At 42.7% G+C, this 19922-nt stretch overlaps 2 protein-coding genes across 6 annotated transcripts; one reads left to right on the forward strand and one right to left on the reverse strand.

The window, feature by feature from the left end:
- Positions 1-207: 207 nt before the first annotated feature.
- rhogb (ras homolog family member Gb) lies at positions 208-6084 on the reverse strand. Its single transcript, XM_086131605.1, has 5 exons — positions 5946-6084; positions 2231-2292; positions 1869-2009; positions 1182-1352; positions 208-1107 (listed from the first exon to the last, which is right to left on the reverse strand). The coding sequence occupies exons 3-5, from the start codon at positions 1995-1997 to the stop codon at positions 832-834; spliced, it is 576 nt and encodes a 191-aa protein (XP_085987731.1). The 5' UTR covers positions 1998-2009; positions 2231-2292; positions 5946-6084; the 3' UTR covers positions 208-831.
- LOC147193779 (stromal interaction molecule 1-like) lies at positions 1352-19683 on the forward strand. Of its 5 annotated transcripts, none has more exons than XM_086131595.1 (15): positions 1352-1374; positions 7581-7722; positions 8033-8181; positions 12652-12782; positions 12884-12998; positions 13410-13521; positions 13623-13738; positions 14419-14593; positions 15670-15847; positions 15935-16102; positions 16357-16457; positions 16569-16804; positions 17225-17311; positions 17526-17931; positions 18796-19683. In XM_086131595.1, the coding sequence occupies exons 3-15, from the start codon at positions 8061-8063 to the stop codon at positions 19196-19198; spliced, it is 2349 nt and encodes a 782-aa protein (XP_085987721.1). In that variant the 5' UTR covers positions 1352-1374; positions 7581-7722; positions 8033-8060; the 3' UTR covers positions 19199-19683. The 5 variants fall into 5 exon arrangements, with proteins under 5 accessions (XP_085987721.1, XP_085987720.1, XP_085987722.1 ...); XM_086131594.1 differs by having other exon boundaries at positions 8036-8181; XM_086131596.1 differs by having other exon boundaries at positions 8074-8181.
- Positions 19684-19922: the final 239 nt, after the last annotated feature.

Below are 19922 nucleotides of genomic sequence, written 5' to 3' on the forward strand. Positions count from 1 at the left end.
TCAAAACCACAGAATTTAGCGTACACTGCCATCTGTTGGCTGAGACATGCAACCGCACAATGAGTAAATGTCACAGACTCTTGGACTTGCAAGCGGGACACCCTGAACTGGTTGCCAACCAATTTTTTTGGGGTTAATTAAACGTATCTCATCAATTGCATTTGTAATTTATTTTAAACTTTAAAGAGACTTTGTGGACACCCTGTGTGATGATGAAGTAAACGTTTATTATGATATATTTTGGCAGTGTTTGGTCTTTTGACAACAGCTTTATTAGTTTTAAAATTGAATGGCAGACAACTTGACGGCGGCTTGAGAGAAAGAGAAGAGAGAGTCTGTAGTCAGGAAGAGGAAGCGGTTTCCCTCCTCCAAGGAGTCGCCGCGAAGGAAAAGGCGACATCCGGAAACAGAGCACGCCATCTCCAGTTCACTCTTCCTCCCCAAGGGCCTCTGCAGGAAATCGTCTGTTGTTGTTTGTCATTTTTCACAGTCCGGATAGTCAGAGAAAATATGCCACTTGGAACATTTAATTCCAACTTAAAAATATATTTATTTAATGTGTTTTGGGGCACTACTGAAAGACTTGTGTGATTGTTCTCTACAAGTATTATTCACATATATATATATATATATATATATCTTTTTTTTTTAACCTATGCAACACTGGTCAGGAACATATACAAAAAAAAGCTTTTTGACTGTTCTGATCCCATTACTGAAGGTGAATAAGATCCTTAAAAAAAAATAAATCCAAATCACATTTTAAAATATAAAGTCAAGTCTCTCAAGTAGAAATGAGCCCTGTTTTTTTTCCAGTCGATGTTTTGGTTCTTAGAGCAGCACACAAGGCCTCTTGGCGACGACAGGCTCTGGGTTGAGGAAGGCCCTGACGGCCTCCGTAAACACATCCTTGATGCCATCCTGGTTGAGGGCAGAGCACTCCAGGTAGCGCACGGCTTGGATCTGGCGGGCGAGCGCAGCGCCCTGGTGATGAGTGACTGGCGCCTGGTTCTGCTCCTTCAGCTTCCTCTGGGTTTCGCCGTCATTTCGCAGATCGCTCTTGGTGCCCACCAGGAGGATGGGGACCCCGGGACAGTGGTGTAACACCTGAGCGGTGAGAAAATGTAAGAAGATCTCAACACTCACCCAGAGTTGGAAATCAAAGACTTCGGACTTCTCACCTCAGGGTGCCATTTGTGTTTGACGTTCTCATAGGAGGCCGGGCTTGAGATGGAGAAACAGATGATGAAGACGTTGGTCTGCGGGTAGGACAGCGTCCTAAGGCGGTCATACTCCTCCTGGCCCGCTGTGTCCCACAGGTTAAGGCTGATGATCCTACTGTCCACTGTCACCTGCATCCACCATGGACACATAGTAAGTACAGTGGTGCTTTGAAATACAAGTTTGATTCGTCCCAGGAAAATAACAAAAACAAAACCCCACTATAATACTTTTGTCTAGAACAACAACAAGGGTTGTGTGTTTGTTATTGCACTGTTCCATCTGATGTGGTCTTCTTAGTCACTAAGAGGCAGTGTAATACAGTCATACAGGCATAGAGAAAAAATATGACTTCTACCGTTAGTCACTCTGTTATAGTAGATGATGCAATGTTAGTAATTTATCGAAGAGGATAAAGAATATATGCCTGTGAGTACTGTTGCATCGCCTGTCTGCATGTGTTGCCCCAATGTTTGTGTTGAAATGCTTAAAGTGTTCTGAAACTGTGGCCCTCAATGGCAACTGTTAGCATGTCTGTTGTGTCTTCCATTATGTTAGCATTAAGCTATCAGGCCATTCTTCAGGCAATGTTGTTTTAAATACACAACATAACAGACGTTTAGTCCATGACTGTGACAGTTAAGCACCTGGCTGCTGTAGTTGTCAAAAACTGTGGGGATGTACTCTTTGGGAAAGGCTCCAGTGGTGTAGGAGATAAGGAGGCAGGTCTTCCCCACGGCGCCATCGCCTACTACCACACACTTGATTGTCTGCATGATCACACCAACCTGCAAAACACACATTCACAAACCAGACTTCTGCTCAGACAAGTGTGCCGCCATTCCATTCCTTCCATTCCTCTACTTTCCATATGGGTATGGACATTTTAAAATCAGGTGAGCGGAGGGACCGAGCCCAGCCATGAATAAATAAAGAAACACAAGTGAATGATACCTCCACCTATTGTTTTTTGATATGAACAGTTCAGAACTGTTAACACTATGTTTACCTTTCAGCCTGATTGGATCCAATTAGTTGTTCAGAGACTCTTTATGTCCCATCGTCAGGCTCCTGAGAAGAGAAAAGAGGAGAGTTGGTGTCAAAAAGCTCCTGTATTTGTACGGTACATCTAAAAGTGCTAACATTCTTCGCATTAGGCTAAAAATTCCACTCTCACCTGGGATCTTACTTTATTAATGCTGTAAATTACTCGTTACAAAACAAAGTCATGATGTTTTAAGACATGATGCCAAAATGCTAATGTAGTGGTATTTTGAGATCTAAGTGATCCTACTTATTTGTCAATTCCTTATGAGGAAACCATAACAAATTTAGATGTATTTTATTGGAGGGGTGTTCTGTATAATAACTGGAAGCGAGGATTATAGCTGTAGAGTCTCATATGATCACATTTTTTCTGATATGACAAGTCAACTTGATTCAATAATATCCAGACTGTTTAAGTAACATCGAATGATTCACAAGATAACCATCCATTCCTTATGTAAACTCAACCCACACTTAGACTATGAACTCAATTCAAGTCCTGCACAGCTGCGGAAATAATATTAAGATCCCCGCCGTTAGTTATGCGCATAGTTGCCTTGCAGAAAAAGTGATCATGTTATTCCAGTGGACGTGGTGCCAAAGAATGAAATGCAAACTGTGAGAATGCAGCTCAGCCCAGACTCCTGGGATGTGACCCCACCCTTGGGTGGAGGTCTGCTGAGCTCACTCCTTCTACAAACTTCTCTCTCTCCTTTTGCACTTTGTTTTTAATATAAACATTTTCTTCTGTCATTAGTTGACATGATTTTTCATCTCGCCTGATCGCATCTTGCCAAAACCCATTAACCACACAAAACTCAGCCTCATCAACCAGTTGAGAGAGAAGATACTGGAAGCTCCCACTGGCCTCCACCCAGCTGGAGAAACTACATCCATGAGGGTGCCAGGGTGCCCTCCCATCCACTCTCTAAGTCATACTCTTACTCACCCCAGAGAATGATGTACACAAGGGAAAATGTTTTGCTGGAATTAGCCTGTTTTGAGGGTGCGGTTTTGCGTCTTGCAAATGAGCCGCTGTTCACCCTGCCCCATCAACTGTGGGGCCAATTCTGGCTTTTTTGATTCTACTATATTTTTTATAGCCCCTGTGGTGTGTGTGATGTTGAACCTATCCCAGCAGACTTTGGGTGAGATGCGGGTCACACCTCGGACTGGTCACCAGCCAATCACAGGTCAGACTCAGACAAACAAAGCAATTCATGAGCACATTCCCACCTATGGACAACTTGCTGTCAAGACACGTAGATGACTGTGAAAGAAATGTGTTGAAATGGTGTAATGTTGAAACTTAAACGTTAAACTAAAAAAAAGGAAGCTTTTCTTAAGCAAAAGGTTCCTGCGGTCTCATGTTGAAATCAAGACGACACATTTCAAATGACTGAAATTGCCCCTCATAGAAAAAAAGGTTTCGATTACTGTTACAGTAAAAAACGGTTTTTTCTAACCCAACAAGTTGTGCACATCGTAGTAGATAATTGTAAAAACAGCAAGCTGTCAATGCCTGACAGAAGAAATGATTGCGCATAAGGGAAGCATTGTGAGCGGGGAAAAAAGAGGAAGAAGAATGAATATCAGTCAAGTCCAGCAGCAATAAGTGACTGATGAACAAGTTCATTGTGTCAAAACGCAACTGCAAAGTCATGTTAAATGATGATAGTGGTGTATTAGAATGCTGATAAGTGAGCTCTCAGCTTTTACAATGTTTATTATTGTTAAAGACAGTGGAATTAATCAACAAAAAATGGTATTCAACAAAGTAATTATATTCAGGTATTGATATTTATTGATGGGATTTTGGGACCATTACAAATTAAGTCCTTCATAGTGTTAATGGATTTATATGAGCATTGTGAGGAAGTAACAAGAAATGCTACACTTCCTTCTGGTCAGCTGAGCTCTCTATTTTTACCTAATCTCACTGGCTTTGAGTCTGCTGACCTGTTGAGGAACAACATTTGACGGGAAATTCTAATATTAGCGCAACATTGCCATTTTTGCACCTACGTCATGTAATTTTGGGGAGTTTTGGAAAAAAAGCAGAAATCACAATTTTTGTCGGTGAGAAATTCCCACTCGACAAAATGGCCACAAACTTTTGATGTCAATTGTGTGTTGCAATGTGTTGAGACAACAAACATTTACAGTATGTCTTTTTGACAAATACACATTTTAAATGGCAGGAACACTGTTACGTTAAACTATGTACACTAACTAGCTTTTGACTGCCATTTTAGATAGCTAGATTCAGAGGCAGATAAGAAAACCAGTTTACTGAAATAGATCAGTGAAGTAACGAGCCAAGATAGCAATAATCATTGTTTCCAATCTGTAAGAAAACTAGCCTGTTAAAATAGATGAACTAAGCAGCGAGACAAGATCACTTTTGAAGCATAAGAAAACTAGCATGCTAAAATAAATGAGCCAAGTAGCAAGTCAAGATATATTATGCTGACACTAGTTAACGCAAATCGATCAGCTAAGTAGTAGCGAAGGCTGATCAATATAAGTAAACTAGCTTATTGATACTAAACTTATTGATAAGCTAAAGAGCCGTCTCTGATACTGTGCTTCTGTGTAATTAAAAAACTATCTTGTTAAGATTAATACGTATCTCTCAAAGACAAATAAAGTGAGTTTGCTTAAATCGATGAAGAGCTAACCGTGATAGCTAGATTCGAAAAATAGCCTAACTAGCTAGCTTGGGACACTTGCTTGATAGACCAATCAGCTCGTTAAGATAGATCGGCTGCTACACTTGATGAATGACAAAGTGAAGCACGTCCATTTTGTTCTTATGTTGCTGTGATGAGTTGTGCAGCATACTGTATAGTAGTACACCCGTATAAATAGATGGATATAGTAGAATCCCGCGGAACATGTTTTTCAACTGATTTCACATTCCAACTGAAGTTCATGCAAGTGTGCCAAACACGTCAAAGTTTACAGCAGGTCATCTCACTAACAATCGTGCCTCTCATAGACCCTCTGACAATAGAGGAACTAATGTGTACTGTGTGAATGTGTGTGTTGAAAGTGAAGCAGGAAGGGTTTGTCCACTGCTACTTCTCATCCACCACCAGTAGCAGCAGCATCTAGAATGAAATATGACCAAGTATTTGTTGATCAATTATTGAAAATAAATTGACCAAGTATCACCTTACCAAAATCAGTCGACCGTCGAAACATATCATGGAATAAAATAATACTAATCAAGATAAAATCTTCAAATTAAAGGGATTTAAGTGCTATATTGACCATCAGTATTATTGCAGTACTTCATTCTCAGTGTGTTCCAAGGAGACAAATTTGTATATATACTGTATATATATATTTTTTGGTCATAACACGGTTGAATTAGACTTTACTTTGACATTTTCCTGTTTTATTTTATTACCCCTTTATCTTCTGTGGCCTAAATCACCAAGGCAACCAATGCAATCATGTACTAGTATCGCAATATTGTGTCATAATACCCACCATTTCCATTGTTACCACTGATGTTAGTATGTTAGTATAGTTGTATGGTTCAGAAATGTTACAGCAACTTCTCTGTCATTGCTTTCCTCAAGTTAGGGTTTTCCTGGTTGCTATTCTGAAAAAAATAATTCAGACACACACACACACACACACACACTTTGAACGAAAAAGTCACTCACCGGTCATCAGTCCTGTTCGATCACACCCGCTCCGTTCAGTTCTGCTCAGTATTTCTGTGCATGTTTGTGTGAGTGTGGATGGGTGGAGCATGAAAGCAGCAGCAGGAGGAGGAAGAGGAAGTCTACTACCCTCCGCTCGGTGTCGTGTATGCGTGCATGCGTGTGTTCTGGTATTCATATCTTTTGTGAGGAACTTCAGCGGTCCAGTGCGAGCCTCAGGGCTCTTGTCCATTGTCACTTGGTGTTGGAAAACAAAGAATTCGATAGTAATGCAAAAGTACTGTAAGAAAAAGTTCAATACAACTGAACTGTACTTTGGCAGTGATGCTTTTGTGTGTCACTAGAGAGTGCTTGTGCGTCATTAGTGGGACATGTACTACACTAGCAATCAGTGGACTACAGTATATCAACTCATGTTGTTATCGTCCGCATCTGTGACTCCTTATACGTGTGCACTTACATTTGTTTGAATAAGCTGAACTACTGTTAAATTATCTCAAAACGAAAAGGCTATTTTTCTCAGGTTCTTGTTTCTCTTTACCCCCGTGGCCTGCAGGTACATTTTTCACGCGCTGTGTATGCTCTATCAAAGAGAGAGCATTGAAAAGTAAACACTACCGAGCTCAAATTTCCCACAGGTTGTCAAAACACGTAGATGCTCAAAATGGCATTGTGGTGTGATTTATACGTAAAATAGTATTGTTTATTTATTCATTACTGTTTACTTGTTGGTTTCCCTCTGTGGCTGGATTTGCAAGTCCTGTCTTTGACCATTAGGGGGCAAACCTTGGCTGCTAAATTATTTGGATGATGCCTTCCTGTCCCAGTAGCCGTCGGAAATGAAAGAACCCTGTAACAAACAGGGAAAGGGGATTAAAAAAAAAAAAAATCCGACATTTGAGGGGATTTGCATGGCTTTTGCAGTTTGGACAAAAAGTCATCTTTTTGTTCCAGGAAAAACAACTACCGTTACATATCTTTCCCATTCATATATGAAAAAAAGTAGTATTGTATATTTCAGGGAAGAAAGTTGCAGATATTTGAGGACAAAAAAAAATGCAAATTTTCAAGAAACTAAATCATGTGCGTTTCATGGGGGAGGTAGGGGAGCAGTTATATTTTCATGACAGACAGTTGTAATCTTGTGATAGCAAAATAATTTCTGTTATTGAAGATAGATGAAAATATAAATACTGTGAGAACAGTGCCATAATTGTTTTAGATTTAAAAAAAAAATCTAAATACTGTGAAAAAGTTTTCTCGATTTTGCAAAGAATGTGCATAATTTTAAAAAGTCAGACTCTAATTAGAATAAAGTCACAATAATTATTTTATAGCTAATGAGTCAGAATATTGTGAGGACAAGGTCTTTTTTTTTTTTAATAGAAGAACCTTGGGAGACTATAGCAAATTTCTAACAATGTGCACCAGGTTAGAACCTTATGAGAATATAGCAAATTTCTAACAATGTGCACCAGTAAACCTGTGAAATTCAATCACAGTTTAAAGAATTAAGATAAAACTTACAAACAAAATTGGAAAGAGCATGACACAAAATCACTTCGAAGCATTTTTTGCAGAGGGTGCCTGAAGGCAGCACAGGCGGATCTCAGCTTTTTTTTTTCTCCTCACCAGCTGTTTCAGTTTGACACTGCCGAAGAAGCCAGTGTGATCATCACTAGTGCCTCTTTGTTGATGATTTCCCCTTGTTTTCCACTCATTCGGACCTGATCTGACGGGCCACCGGATGGATTAGAGAGGAGGCCACGCTGCACATGTGAGTGATGACTTAAGTTTGAAGGAATTTGTGGGCACATTTCATAAGGAATGTTGAGGTGAAGCTCAACAGCTTGCTGATGTCTGACCTACAGCGCAAACTCTTTTTATGAGGAAATGGAAGATGTTGATGTTTGGGGAGGGGTTCTGTTGCTCCAAATCAGTTTATATAAGTCTCGTGATACGCATGTCTTATGGTTTAGTGCAAATTCATCCTGTTTTTAAATAGCTCTCTTTTGTATACAGTACTTTGGTTCTTTTTGAACCACAGTGCGATTGTATTTGTGGTGTGATATTTCTTTTCATTTCAGCAGATGTCCTAACCATGTCCCGTCCTGTATGTCATCCCCAGACATGGCACGTGTGTGTTTGTGGCTGCTGTGTGTCCTGAGTGTCCGGGTGGGCAAGGGCGACCATTCCCACCTGGACCAGCAACATCACCATTCAGGAACAGCCTCAGGTAGGGAACAAAGCTCTGTATGTGTGTATAATATGTGTGCGTGTGTGTGCATTTGTCTTGTCCAGAGAAACCAAGACAACGAAAGTATTTATAAAAAAAGGATGAGATTTATTTAAGCAAGGAAAAGAAAAAAACATGGAGGGACACTGTTCCCAGATCTGTCAAGGGAGCCTTCTCCCCCTCCGCGTCTTGTGCTCTCATTTTATCTTGTTGGGAGGTGGTGAAGGCCAGCACAATCAGCATTTTGAGCAGCTACACTGAGTACAGACTAGTGCAACTTTGCTTATCCGCAAAATAACTGGTCAGCATTCAAAGGTACGGCCAGCATTCAATAGTACGAACAGTTACTTCCATTTAGCGCTGTTATATGTCAAATTCCCATTACACATTTATATAGGATCCCACTATTATTCCCCCAGGATCCATGGTGTGCAAAGTATGGCTCAATTCTTTAGCCCTGCCCTCCTAAGCATTGACATTTAGAGTCCTGTAATGGTAACATACCGTAACGACATAAATACTTTGGGGAAAAAAAAGAATGAAACATTTTTTACACATTTATTTGCTTCACTTCGATTGGGCATTGTGCTGCTCCTTCTGGTGTGAGAGCCTTCACCACCTGGGGACAGTGTAATACAGACAAGATAGGCTACAGCACACCTGCGACCCTCGTGAAGATAAGCGGTTTGGATAATGGATGGATGGAGGTGGAAGGATCTGGTCAAAACTCCTCAATAACCAGCAGTAATCTTAGTCATTCATATCAGAGGATAAAGAATACATGCCCTTGAATATTGTTATTAGGTTTCCCATTTTTTATTAGTAATAAGCCAGTGGACTTTACAGCAAAGTTAGGTGGTTATTTTAAATACACAATAAGTAATTTATTTATTTATTTTTTTAGTGTGACAGTAAACTTTAACTGGGAGAGACAAGTAAGAGCCTCAAGCCTTTGATGTTTGCTATCTGCCACACTGCGGCTTTGTTGTGAGTTGAGATGAGTTCACTTGCACTATACAGTTTTCGTATTTAAAAATTTTGCTCGCAAATCACATAAAAAAATGGAGTGCTCACTTGGTAACTAGATCAAGGAGATTAAGCACTCACGATTTTTGCACAATACTTTGTTGACACACCTTTGTCAGCAGTTAAAGCCTCAAGTCATTTTGAATGTAGTGCCACAACTTTTGGCACACCTGTCCTTTGTACACTTTTGAACGTTATTCTGCTTTAAAAAAAATTTTAAAAAGTCGGTGTTGCACATACGCCCTGAGGAGCGCCATATAAAAGTTCAGATGGCCTCTTAAAGGAAATCATTTACATATGACGACGGCATGACATGGATGTGTAGAGGCGATAGCGAGCGGTTCGCAGCTCACCACAGCTTCCGTACAGCGTCACAGGAAGCAAATGTGACAAGTAGATTCTTCCTTAAGTCTTTGTGTTATTTGTGTCTTTGATCGCTCTTGCGCATTTGTACTAAGATTTAAAATGAACTTTACTTATTAGCTGTCCCAATGATGCGATTGAGAGAATGTAATTCGATAGGTGCCAGGTCTAAGTGCCATTTTTACATTTAGAAAATATGCCTTACATCATACTTATTGTTTTCATTCTTGATAAATTTGAGTTCAGTACAATTCAGTAGTTGCCGAGTAGCCTATCATGTCTGCGTCATAATTTTGAAGTTTAGGGCTTCGGGATAGCGTGCATGCGTGTGTGTGTGTGTACATTCTATATGGTGATTTACAGTAATACTTATCTATGTTTATAATTTCATCCGTACCTTTGGATAAAAAGCGAAATGTGGAGAGTCAATGTAGAGTCTACGAAGGGGGCGATCATTGTCAAGTGCCTCTTAAATTCCCATATTGTCTCCTTTATCTCTCATCTATTATGTTTCTTGTTGTGATGATAAAATAACTACAGCGGCACTCCGCTTCTTTCTTGACATTCGCGTCAAGTTGTTTATTGTTCAATGTTGGTATCATAATTTGCAGTTGTGCGGTGTATTTTATTTTATTTTTTCGGAATTGTGGCTTTCGGCCACGGCACTCGGTGGGTACTTTTGAAAATGGAACGGAATGGTTGGAAATTTGCAACATTTTCAACAAAAATTGAGGCTGAGCCAAGTCTTAATTTTGCGAGTAAAATATCAAAGTATGTTCGACGGACACCGACTTTGATTTGACCTTCCTGCTGCTTCTTTATTTTTATCCTCCCAGCTGTTGACGTTAATCCTCTAACGCAGCGCCGGTGTCACTTCACCTCTGTGTCTCACTTTATCTCAGGGCACCCCCACATTTTTGTTTTCTTTTGGGGTTTTTTTTTTGTATTTTACAAGGGTTCCAGTTGACTGAGGGTCAATTTAATGAACAGTGTTGATGGCCGCAGAGAGCTTTTCCAGTGCCTCAAACAAAACATATAAAGTATATAACATGAATAAATGCTTCCCTCAAAGAGACACTCTATTGTTCACAAACTATCATTAACTCTGTTGCTAACCAAAACAGCAGCACATAAATAGTCTTTCGGTTGGGTTAAAGTGTGTCATCTGACACGATGTCATGAATGTGTTCCCTACATAGTATTAAAGATGAACAGTTCAGCGTAGACATAACCATATACGGCCTAAACCCAATTTTAAGCTTAATTTACTTCAGCGAGAAAAATCTAAAGTAAGTTGGAGCAGTCATAGGTCAAAGCACCAATGTGCTTCTTTGACAAAACTCACGGGTATACTACTAACCAGGGGCTTTAAGAGCCGTCTTGTGGATGGGTTTCACAAAAACAACAACAACACAAAGAGCTGAATTCATGTATAGAGAACCGTGACAAGGCAGGGACTCTGTGTACTTATTCATCTCTCTGGTACAAGAATCCATGTATTTCCCCAGTGAGCAGCAAAAGTAATTTATACGCTTTATAAATAAATGGACTCTCGCAAGATTGGCTTGTGTGCGTGTCTGCGCTTCACTTGGAAAAGGTACCTGATGATTTACAGTCTGTTTAAGTTAGTCGTCCCCAGCTTCCCAGATGAATCCTAATGACTTCAAATCTGGACAAAGTGTGTTTGCGTTGTAGTTTCTATTATGGATTGTGAGCTCATGCAACCGCACACACACAGACGCGCGTACACACAGCCGAGTGATCATCCAGATACTCTCTCAAGAGGCTCAAATGACCAAATGTAGGCATAAAGTTCCTGCTGCGATGTGTCTAACTTAACTTAGTTGTCGTGGCGACCAAGCCAATGGAAGGCATGAGGTTGTCTGGATGCTAATGGCTAACTTGTTCACTGTTACGTCTGCAACCAAAAATCTACCTTTTTTTGTTTTTTGTTTCTTTGCCAGCAACTTTTTTTAGCTACCCTGAGCTAACGTAAGTGGATTGTCATGGGTCCAGGGAACATATAGCCAAAACAAAACCATTCAGACTCATATTTTTCTGTGAATCTAACCATCCAACTTTGGCAAAATTTACTAACCACTCGTGTGTCGTGCTGCCATAAATCAAAAATAGTTTCAATGAAAAAAATTGAGCGTTATTGTTCTTGTAAATTTGAATTTTTATAACCACTTCTCATACCTGTCAACTTTTCGGAGTGCCAACCTGTATAAACTACCAAAACAATCCTTATAAAGAGCAAAAAATCCTTATAACATACCAAAGCATTTTATATGTCAAAATAACGGCAGAAAAAAACCCACGAAATTTTCAATGATATTTATTGTAGATCTCCATAATACAATGTCTGGTCAATGTCTAATCATCATTCTACTTAGTGGCATTACTGTGTTCAGAGTTGTATTCCTGCGTTACTTTTTTCACCAACTCCAAATGCTGACCCATCGGCTCGAAGTTACAGCATCCATTCATATTTACTTTGGAAATGTAAATGAAAGCATTAGAGTAGACTAGCACCATTCTGGGCAAAAGCAAACGGAACTACCTGTTAGGGGGGGGAACAAAAAACGGAAATTTTCAGAATCCGTATGATTAGTGCGATACGGCCATATACGTAAGATTCACCACAAAATCCGTATGAACTATGGCTAAACCGTATGAGTTGACAGGTATGACTTCTATTTTGGATGTCATTATTGTGTTTACTAAATATTACAATGGCATTTATTTATCACAGTTTAATCTTTCAAATGCGCCAAACGAGGTCAAGACCGCAACAGTGCTTTATGACGCGACAACCAAAAATGTCAGGAAAAGCCTACTAGATCTTCTGACCTCTAGTGGGGCTATCCGGGTGCACTTAAAATGGTGGTAGCTGTGTGCTTAGTCACATTTAAAATGAGTTTGAACATGATTGTTCCATTCTGAACACAGCGACATCGCCACTGCGAAGAGGGTGTGGACACACCTGCAACCTCCTATATGCAGGATTTCAAATTTGAACCGGCCTTAGACTTGAGCTAGTTTCATAGTGTGCTGTAAACATGGTGTGCCCTACTGTAGATCTGTGCGCAATGGATCAGCAGCTGTGCGAGGACGAAAATGCCTTGCTGAGTTTCGAGGCCATCTGCAGCATCCACAAACAAATGGACGATGACGCCGACGGCACGGTGGACGCGGCCGAAACGGACGGGGTGATGCACATGCAAAAAAAAACAAAATAATGATTAAAAAGCCACTTGAGGCATCTTGGCTTAAGTCTGACTCTTGTTTTGATTTGGGTTTTTTTTCTCAGTTCCTGCGAGAGGATCTCAAGTATCATGACCCAAAAGCCAAACACAGCAGCTTCCACCGTGCAGACCTGCACATTAGCGTCGAGGACATGTGGGATGCCTGGAAGAACTCAGAGGGTGAGTCCATTAAAAGGGCAGAGGGAAAGGAGGCGGTTGTCCTTACTGGAAAGATCACATTTACAGTACTTTTAACAGCTCTGTTGTAGACACACAAAAACGAAGTGTGATCATTTTTACTCCGATGATTGTCTGCAATACACCGGTGCAATTTGGCCACCAAGGGACAATATAACGCTGTCATGGAGACAAAAACAAAGAAGACTTTCACAACTACTCAGTAAAATCCAGCAATGGAAAACGTTTTTTTAGTAGACCTTCACAACTACCCCGCAAGTTGAAATTCAACTTTAAAACATCGTTTGGATCAAAAAAAACTTCGGCATATTGGTCAATACGACAGTATTTCAGAAACGTAAGCAGTGCTGTTGATGCAGAGTAGCCATGCGATGTATTGTTGTATGTGTTCAGTGTATAACTGGACAGGTGAGCAGGTGGAGGAGTGGCTGCAGCTCAGCGTGGAGCTCCCCCAGTACGCCGAAACCTTCCGAAAACACGGACTGGACGGCAAGGCGTTACCAAGGTACCGCTCACCTGTACGTGTCACGCTCGGCCTGTGAGGGCACGTTGATCAAGCTTGGGGGCTCGTTGTTGCCTTTGTGACCTCATCCCTTTCTCCATCAGGCTGGCGGTGAAGAACACGACCCTGACCGGGTTGGTGTTGAAAATCTTCGAGCGTAGTCACGCTCAGAAGCTCCAGCTAAAGGCACTGGATACTGTGCTGTTTGGACCGCCGCCAGGTATGCTTAACACTTCCTGTTTAGCCAAACATCACATTACAATGGCACGTGGTAGAGCGCAGACCTCAGCCCAGGCCAGGCAATTGTTAACATGATGCCCTTGGGGGGCGGGAAGACACTCTTACACTCCGAATCTGAGGGTAGCAGTCTTTTGTACAACGTTGTAAAAAGTGGTCTACAGCAGTGGTCTCCAACCAGGGACCGGTTCTTCCGAGTATAGTTTTTTTGGGGGGGTCGGGGGGTGCAAAAGTCGCTGTACACTTTCTTTTGTCTGTTTCTGCTACTACCACAGCTGATAAAAACACACAATTCCGTAGACCATTCATGCAAAGACGGTAAAAGTTGCACTGGAACTCCGCATCGACAAACAGCTTGATTTATCGGATCCTTTGGACCACGACGGCACTAGTGAGAGATGGAACTCGTCATAAACGGAGCAACCGCTCTGTGTAGTTCTTAAAAACGAACAAACTAATAAACACTCAGAGATTCGTATAAAATTAAAGAACAGGCTTATGGTGCATTCGGGGTTCACACTGATAAAGAAATCCTCTTTGTAGCAGACAATCCATCACTCCATAGCATACTCCCCCCATCTATTACTGTCTGTTTATATAACCCTGTGTGTACATGTTTATTTTTTGTTTTTTTTTTGGGGGGGGGGGGTTGTGTGAAAGTAGGCCGTCAGAACCGGTGGAAGGACCTTGTTCTGGGCGTGTCCATCCTCGCGGCGCTGGGCGGCTGCTGGTTTGCTTATGTCCAGACGAGGCGGTCCAGGGACGACCTGGGCAAGTTGATGAAGGACTTGGAGGGTCTTCAGAGGGCAGAGCAGAGCCTGTTGGACATGCAGGAGAAGTGAGTTGAAAAAAAAAAAACTCGACCAAGGGTACTGACTTAAGGGTGCTCACAAATCTGAGTGTGTGTGAGTGTGGAGACGAGCGGTGAAGACGATTCCAGTTTAAACTCCTTTTAAGGACAAAGAGAGACGAGGGGCTCGCTTTACAGTCTGCCCTATGCCCGCACATCCACACACACAATGGGATTAATGCTACAGACTCCTTCTAATTGTTCCGTCACAATGACGTTCTATTGTCGTATATTCAGCTGCTCGACTGATCCAGTGTCAGTCATTTAAACTCAAACAGGTGGTAATGTGCCATGACACAGTTCCCTCTCGCGTGCGTGCATGCGTGCGTACGTGAATGCGTGCACGTGAGTGTGTGCATATAGGTGTTGTATTCTCTCTCTCTCTCTCACGCGCACACACACACACACACACACACACACCCATGCACGTTTGATTTTCTTCTTCATGTCACAGTGAGGCCACAGCGCCACCTGCTGTGTATACAGGTATATGTATACAGTATACATAATGCATACAGAGCTTTACAGTATGTCGATATACGTATTGTTTAAATGCATTTATATACGTATGTTTTATTCTTTATTGTATGTATGTATTTGTTCACTATTTACAGACTCACCTATTCTTTTTTTGATTCCTCACCATCATTTGATTGATCACTCATGTTGTAATTTACAATCATACTTCACTATACGTGTATTTATAATTTCATATGTGCCGCACCCGTGGCTAGAAAGTAAAGGGTGAGGAGTCTCTGTCTCTGAAATGCACAGGTGCAGTCACAAAACGGGATCGTTGCTGACAGCCTCTCAAAATATCCACATTTATTGCTGCCCGTTTCCTCTTTGTGGCACTCTTTCTTCCTTGACAATCGTGCAATGTTTTTGTAGTTCAATAAAAGACGGTACGGCACAATATGTGGAGCCTCAAAACCCGACACAGAGTGAGATTTTCTTGCAACATACCGCACATCCATATTTGGAGGAAAGGCATCATAGTGTGTTTTACTGTATTTCGATGCCTTGTTAATGTGACTAACATAACTGATGATTGTTGTTGTGAGGCTGCAAAAGGCCCGGGAGGATCAGCGCTGTGTTCAGGTGGAGAAAGTGAAGGTGGAGGAGGAGCTGAGGAATGAGATCAACACGGCCAAGCAGGAAGCCCAGCGGCTCCGAGATCTCCGCCAGGGGACCGAGAACGAGAGAAGTCGCCAGAAGTATGCCGAGGAAGAGCTGGAGCAGGTCGAGGACAGCGAACATACCGCGGCTCGGTACTTAGGTGCGAGTCACGCGAGGAAAATTTTCAGTCTGACGCCCCCGTGTCCGCAGGTGAGGATGGCGCTGAAAAAGGCGGAGAGGGAGCTGGAATCGCGGGCTCACTGGTCGCCGCCGGACATGCTGCAGACGTGGCTGCAGCTGACACACGAGATAGAAGTTCAGTACTACAACATCAAGAAGCAGAGTGCCGAGAGGCAGCTGCTGCAAGCCAGAGAGGGAGTGAGTAGATGAGCACTCGAGGTCAGTGGTTCCCTACCACCGGTTGGTACTGGACCTCACAAATGTATTTAAAACTCATTCAGTACCAGCCAATTTTAGACCAAGTCTGAAAAGACGTTTAAAAACGTCTTTGGGAGTGAATGAGTTAAAAAGTAAATAAATCGTTGCACTGCATATAGAATATGTCCCAAACGTGAATGTATGATATTACCCCCACTGTGACCATAATGACGGTGGTTTTGTGGTTATTTCAGGCCGAGAAGATCAAGAAGAAGAGGAGTTCTCTATTTGGGACATTTCATGTGGCTCACAGCTCCTCATTAGATGACGTCGACCACAAAATCCTTTCTGCCAAGTTAGTGCCATTTGACCGATGTCACAAGAAAAAGTGTCTGTAAAAATGTTCAAAAACAATCACCTATCAAGTCACGCTTCCCTCAAAACAACATCCCGATGGATCCTCCAGACAAGCCCTGACCGAAGTGACGGCTGCACTGCGAGAGAAGCTGCACCGCTGGCAGAATATCGAGTCCCTGACGGGTTTCTGTCTGGTCACTAATCCGGGTCTGGGGGCACTGGCGGCCGCCCTTAATTTGGACCCGTCCTTCCTGGGCTTGCGACCGGCAACGCCGCAGCACCTCCTCCTGTCGGACGACCTGGATGACATGGACGAGGACATCTTGTCACCGGGGACGCTCAAATGTGAGTTGAGTTTTCACGTTGATCTCTCAAGTGTGCAAAACTCCACATTGATTTCAGAACGTTGATGAGCTCTGCACTCTGTAAATATTGACTTATTTCTATCCAGCTGTTGATTTTCTTATTAGCCTCTCCTCATCCCAGCTCTCTTCCGGCCGTAGGCGGGGTACACATTACAGCACTTCATAATGCTGGATGGGCACTTCTTGGTCACAAAAATCTCGAACCAAATACTGAAATTGAAAGAGTCTGCATTAAAAACACTTGACGATACCTGACAGTCTGTTCTTGATTAGTGCCAGTCGAGCCGTGCCAAGCCGAGTCGGTACCGAGCTGTGGAAAAGTAGCACTAGAGTTCCCTGTCCCTCGTTCTCCTATTGGCTGTCTCCTCTTAGCATCTTCCTCTCGATTGGCTGCCTCCAGATGCAGCCTGGCAGATGGACCGACGAGTGAGCGACCTCTGGCCACTGAGCACCATAGCGGACAACCAATCACCGTGGAAGCTCTCCGGTTGGCCCCTTCCCCTCTCCACCATCAACACATCCTTTCCGCAATCTGCATTTTAATGGGGCAATTTTGCCGTTTACATGCACTGCTCATAACAACTTTGAGATATTGGACTTTGGGGTTGAAACTTTCAGGGTGAACCTAGAATGAGAATTTCATTTGACCTTCTCTCCTTTTTGTGAGTAATATATAAATGACTCTTGTATTTATTTCCCAGCTCAGAGTCTGATGCCCGTGCAGCAAAGGATGGGAGACTCCACTATGATGTTCAGCTCTCAGAGGTTGGTAGACGGAAATGTCCCCCGTCAACAGGAAGGGTGCGGCCCAATTAACAGCCCTCCCGGGGGCCACGCGCGGCAGACACGCAGCCACTCCATCGGCCAGCTGGAATTCCTCCACGGGCCCGCGCCGCCTCTCTCCTCCTCGCTCTCTCACCCTTCCGTCTACCCGGTCTCGCTTCCTCACCCCACTCTTTTCTCACTCTGTCGCCACCCTCTTCCTCCTCTACTGTCCAAACGGTCCACTTCCTACATTGAGGGAACGGCTCGCTTTTCTTCTCTGCTCATCCACTCGACTGCGGCGACGGCAAACCGGAGGCGGCGCTGTCGCTCCGTCAGCTCGGGGTACCTCGCTCTGCAAGGCCCTTTTTCCCCAAACTTACTGTGGTGTCCTGTTTTTGTGTCATACCAAAGTAGCGTTGCCATGTTGTGCATTTGACTGTAATCTCCCTGCAACTCTTAGAGGAAACGTAAACGATTGCTTCTTAACTGTATAATCACCCGCCATGGTCGGATCAGAGTATCGTGGAACCTCTGAAACGGAAGGCCCCAAAAGTGGTATCATTAGTTAGTTTTTAGTTGGGTTTTTATGGGGGGGGGGGGGATATATAAAGTCAAAAATTGCAAATTTTTAAATCAGAGATGTGAGGAAACATTTCTAGAGGTTTAGTGCTGATTCTGAATCCGCCTGTTTTTTCCCCCCTCGGATGCATCAGGTTTAAAAAAAAAAAATAGAAGTTGGAGAACAGTGTTAAACTTGCACATCAACCAGCATCACAAAAGGGCTTGTGTTCAACTTGAGAAGTTCCACCGTACTTTGTCTCCAGGCGACGACGACCTTCAAGACCGATCACGTTATTCGCACTCAAAGGCTAATGATCTCTAATATCAAACTTGTTTAGCATGTGTTAATGAGCTCAGTGATTTGTTTTATCCAGTCTGCGTTTAAACATCGACGTGCTTTCGTGTCATTACTTGTTCAGCATGTAGTTCAGATTATCATTGCAGTGCAGGCCCAAAGGCCCAATTCCGATTTAATACCTGGATCCAAATTTGGGGGATGGCGCATATTCCAATGGTTCCCCCCTTGAGAGCAAAGCAAATCGGAATTGTATCTTTTGAACCGTGCAGTGTAAATATACCGATGATATCATACGATTAAAACGAGATGTTAATGATCTCTTCCCAACTTTTCCTTTTCTCCCTCAGGGACATTATGGATCGCTCCGACTCGGACTCCCCGCTGCCACACTCTCACAGCGAATCACGAAGCCCGTACGGCTCCAAGACCCTCTTCTTGTCCAATAGGCTTCAGCCCCTGCAAGGTCAGAGTCCCAGGATGAGAGGAGGAGGAGGAGGAGTAGGAGGAGGCCTGGAGAAGAGCTCAAGCCTCGGGGAGCTGAGGGGCACCTCCGCCGCCGTCCTCGCCTCCTCCTGCTCCACTCGATCGCTGTGCATCTCGGCCGACACCGCCGACAGCCCCGTCCTCTTCTCGGCCGTCCACACGCCCCCGAGGTGGAGCCCCGTGGAGGACGGACGCGAGGAGGGCGAGGCGTCGGGGGGCGGCCGTCGCAGAAACGCCTTCAATAAAATCTTCAAGAAGAAGAAATGACATCACTGAAGGCAGACTGTTCACAAACTCTCACTCTCTACTAGTTGGTGGCAAAACTGTACCTTCACAAAACCTCCCCAAAAAAAATATATAAACAAATGTCATCAACACAATTGCTTTTCTGGTTTTTAGGGAATGCTTTACATGAGAACTTGAAAGCGGGACATGTGTTTAGTCAGCAGCGTAAGGAGACAAGTGAGCTAAATCGTCCAGCTCCAGTTTTCACACGTGTGTTGACACCCAACGGCAGCATGCAGAGGTACATGCACACGCACAAAGTAAGTCATAAATCAGGTCGTGTGCGTGTCATGACCGGGATAGGATGTGAAGTCAACTCTATTTACTCTGAGCAACGTGAAAAGTATTTATGTTAAGAAAACAGCATGTGAAAACTATTCATTACTCACATTGTAGACTTTTTCAAAAGTAGTGTTATTTAAAATGTTATGTATTAATAAATAATGTAGCTGCACTAATGATGACAACTTCCGTGTTTTTGAGTCTCGTTAATTCCAGTCAGTTTTTAATTTTTTTTTTTATGTGGTTCTCAAACTCACTTTTGTATATCCCACCTAAAAAAATTAATTGCTCTCTAAGTACTGTACCACTATCATGACAACATGAAATTTTAGCTATTTAACACAGCGATGAAATATAGGAAAACAAACCACTTAAAAAGCCATTCCGTTAAAGTTAAATACAACTGAGCTGCATTTAGCAAAAT

The sequence above is a fragment of the Hippocampus guttulatus genome, chromosome 15 (genome assembly GCF_054856545.1).
Source record: "Hippocampus guttulatus isolate MCC_2025c chromosome 15, RoL_Hgut_1.0, whole genome shotgun sequence".
In the NCBI taxonomy this organism is placed as follows: domain Eukaryota; kingdom Metazoa; phylum Chordata; class Actinopteri; order Syngnathiformes; family Syngnathidae; genus Hippocampus; species Hippocampus guttulatus.

What these genes read in the sequence shown, in the direction of transcription:
- rhogb (XM_086131605.1), bottom strand. Translation starts at nt 1,997, where the DNA reads ATGCAGACAATCAAGTGTGTGGTAGTAGGCGATGGCGCCGTGGGGAAG. An exon ending in TTGACAACTACAGCAGCCAG is followed by an intron (nt 1,353 to 1,868) that starts GTGCTTAACTGT and finishes TGGTGGATGCAG; the next exon opens with GTGACAGTGGACAGTAGGAT. An exon ending in AACACAAATGGCACCCTGAG is followed by an intron (nt 1,108 to 1,181) that starts GTGAGAAGTCCG and finishes CTCACCGCTCAG; the next exon opens with GTGTTACACCACTGTCCCGG.
- LOC147193779 (XM_086131595.1), top strand. Translation starts at nt 8,061, where the DNA reads ATGTCATCCCCAGACATGGCACGTGTGTGTTTGTGGCTGCTGTGTGTC. An exon ending in CTGTTGGACATGCAGGAGAA is followed by an intron (nt 14,594 to 15,669) that starts GTGAGTTGAAAA and finishes TGTTGTTGTGAG; the next exon opens with GCTGCAAAAGGCCCGGGAGG. An exon ending in CCGAGGAAGAGCTGGAGCAG is followed by an intron (nt 15,848 to 15,934) that starts GTCGAGGACAGC and finishes CCGTGTCCGCAG; the next exon opens with GTGAGGATGGCGCTGAAAAA.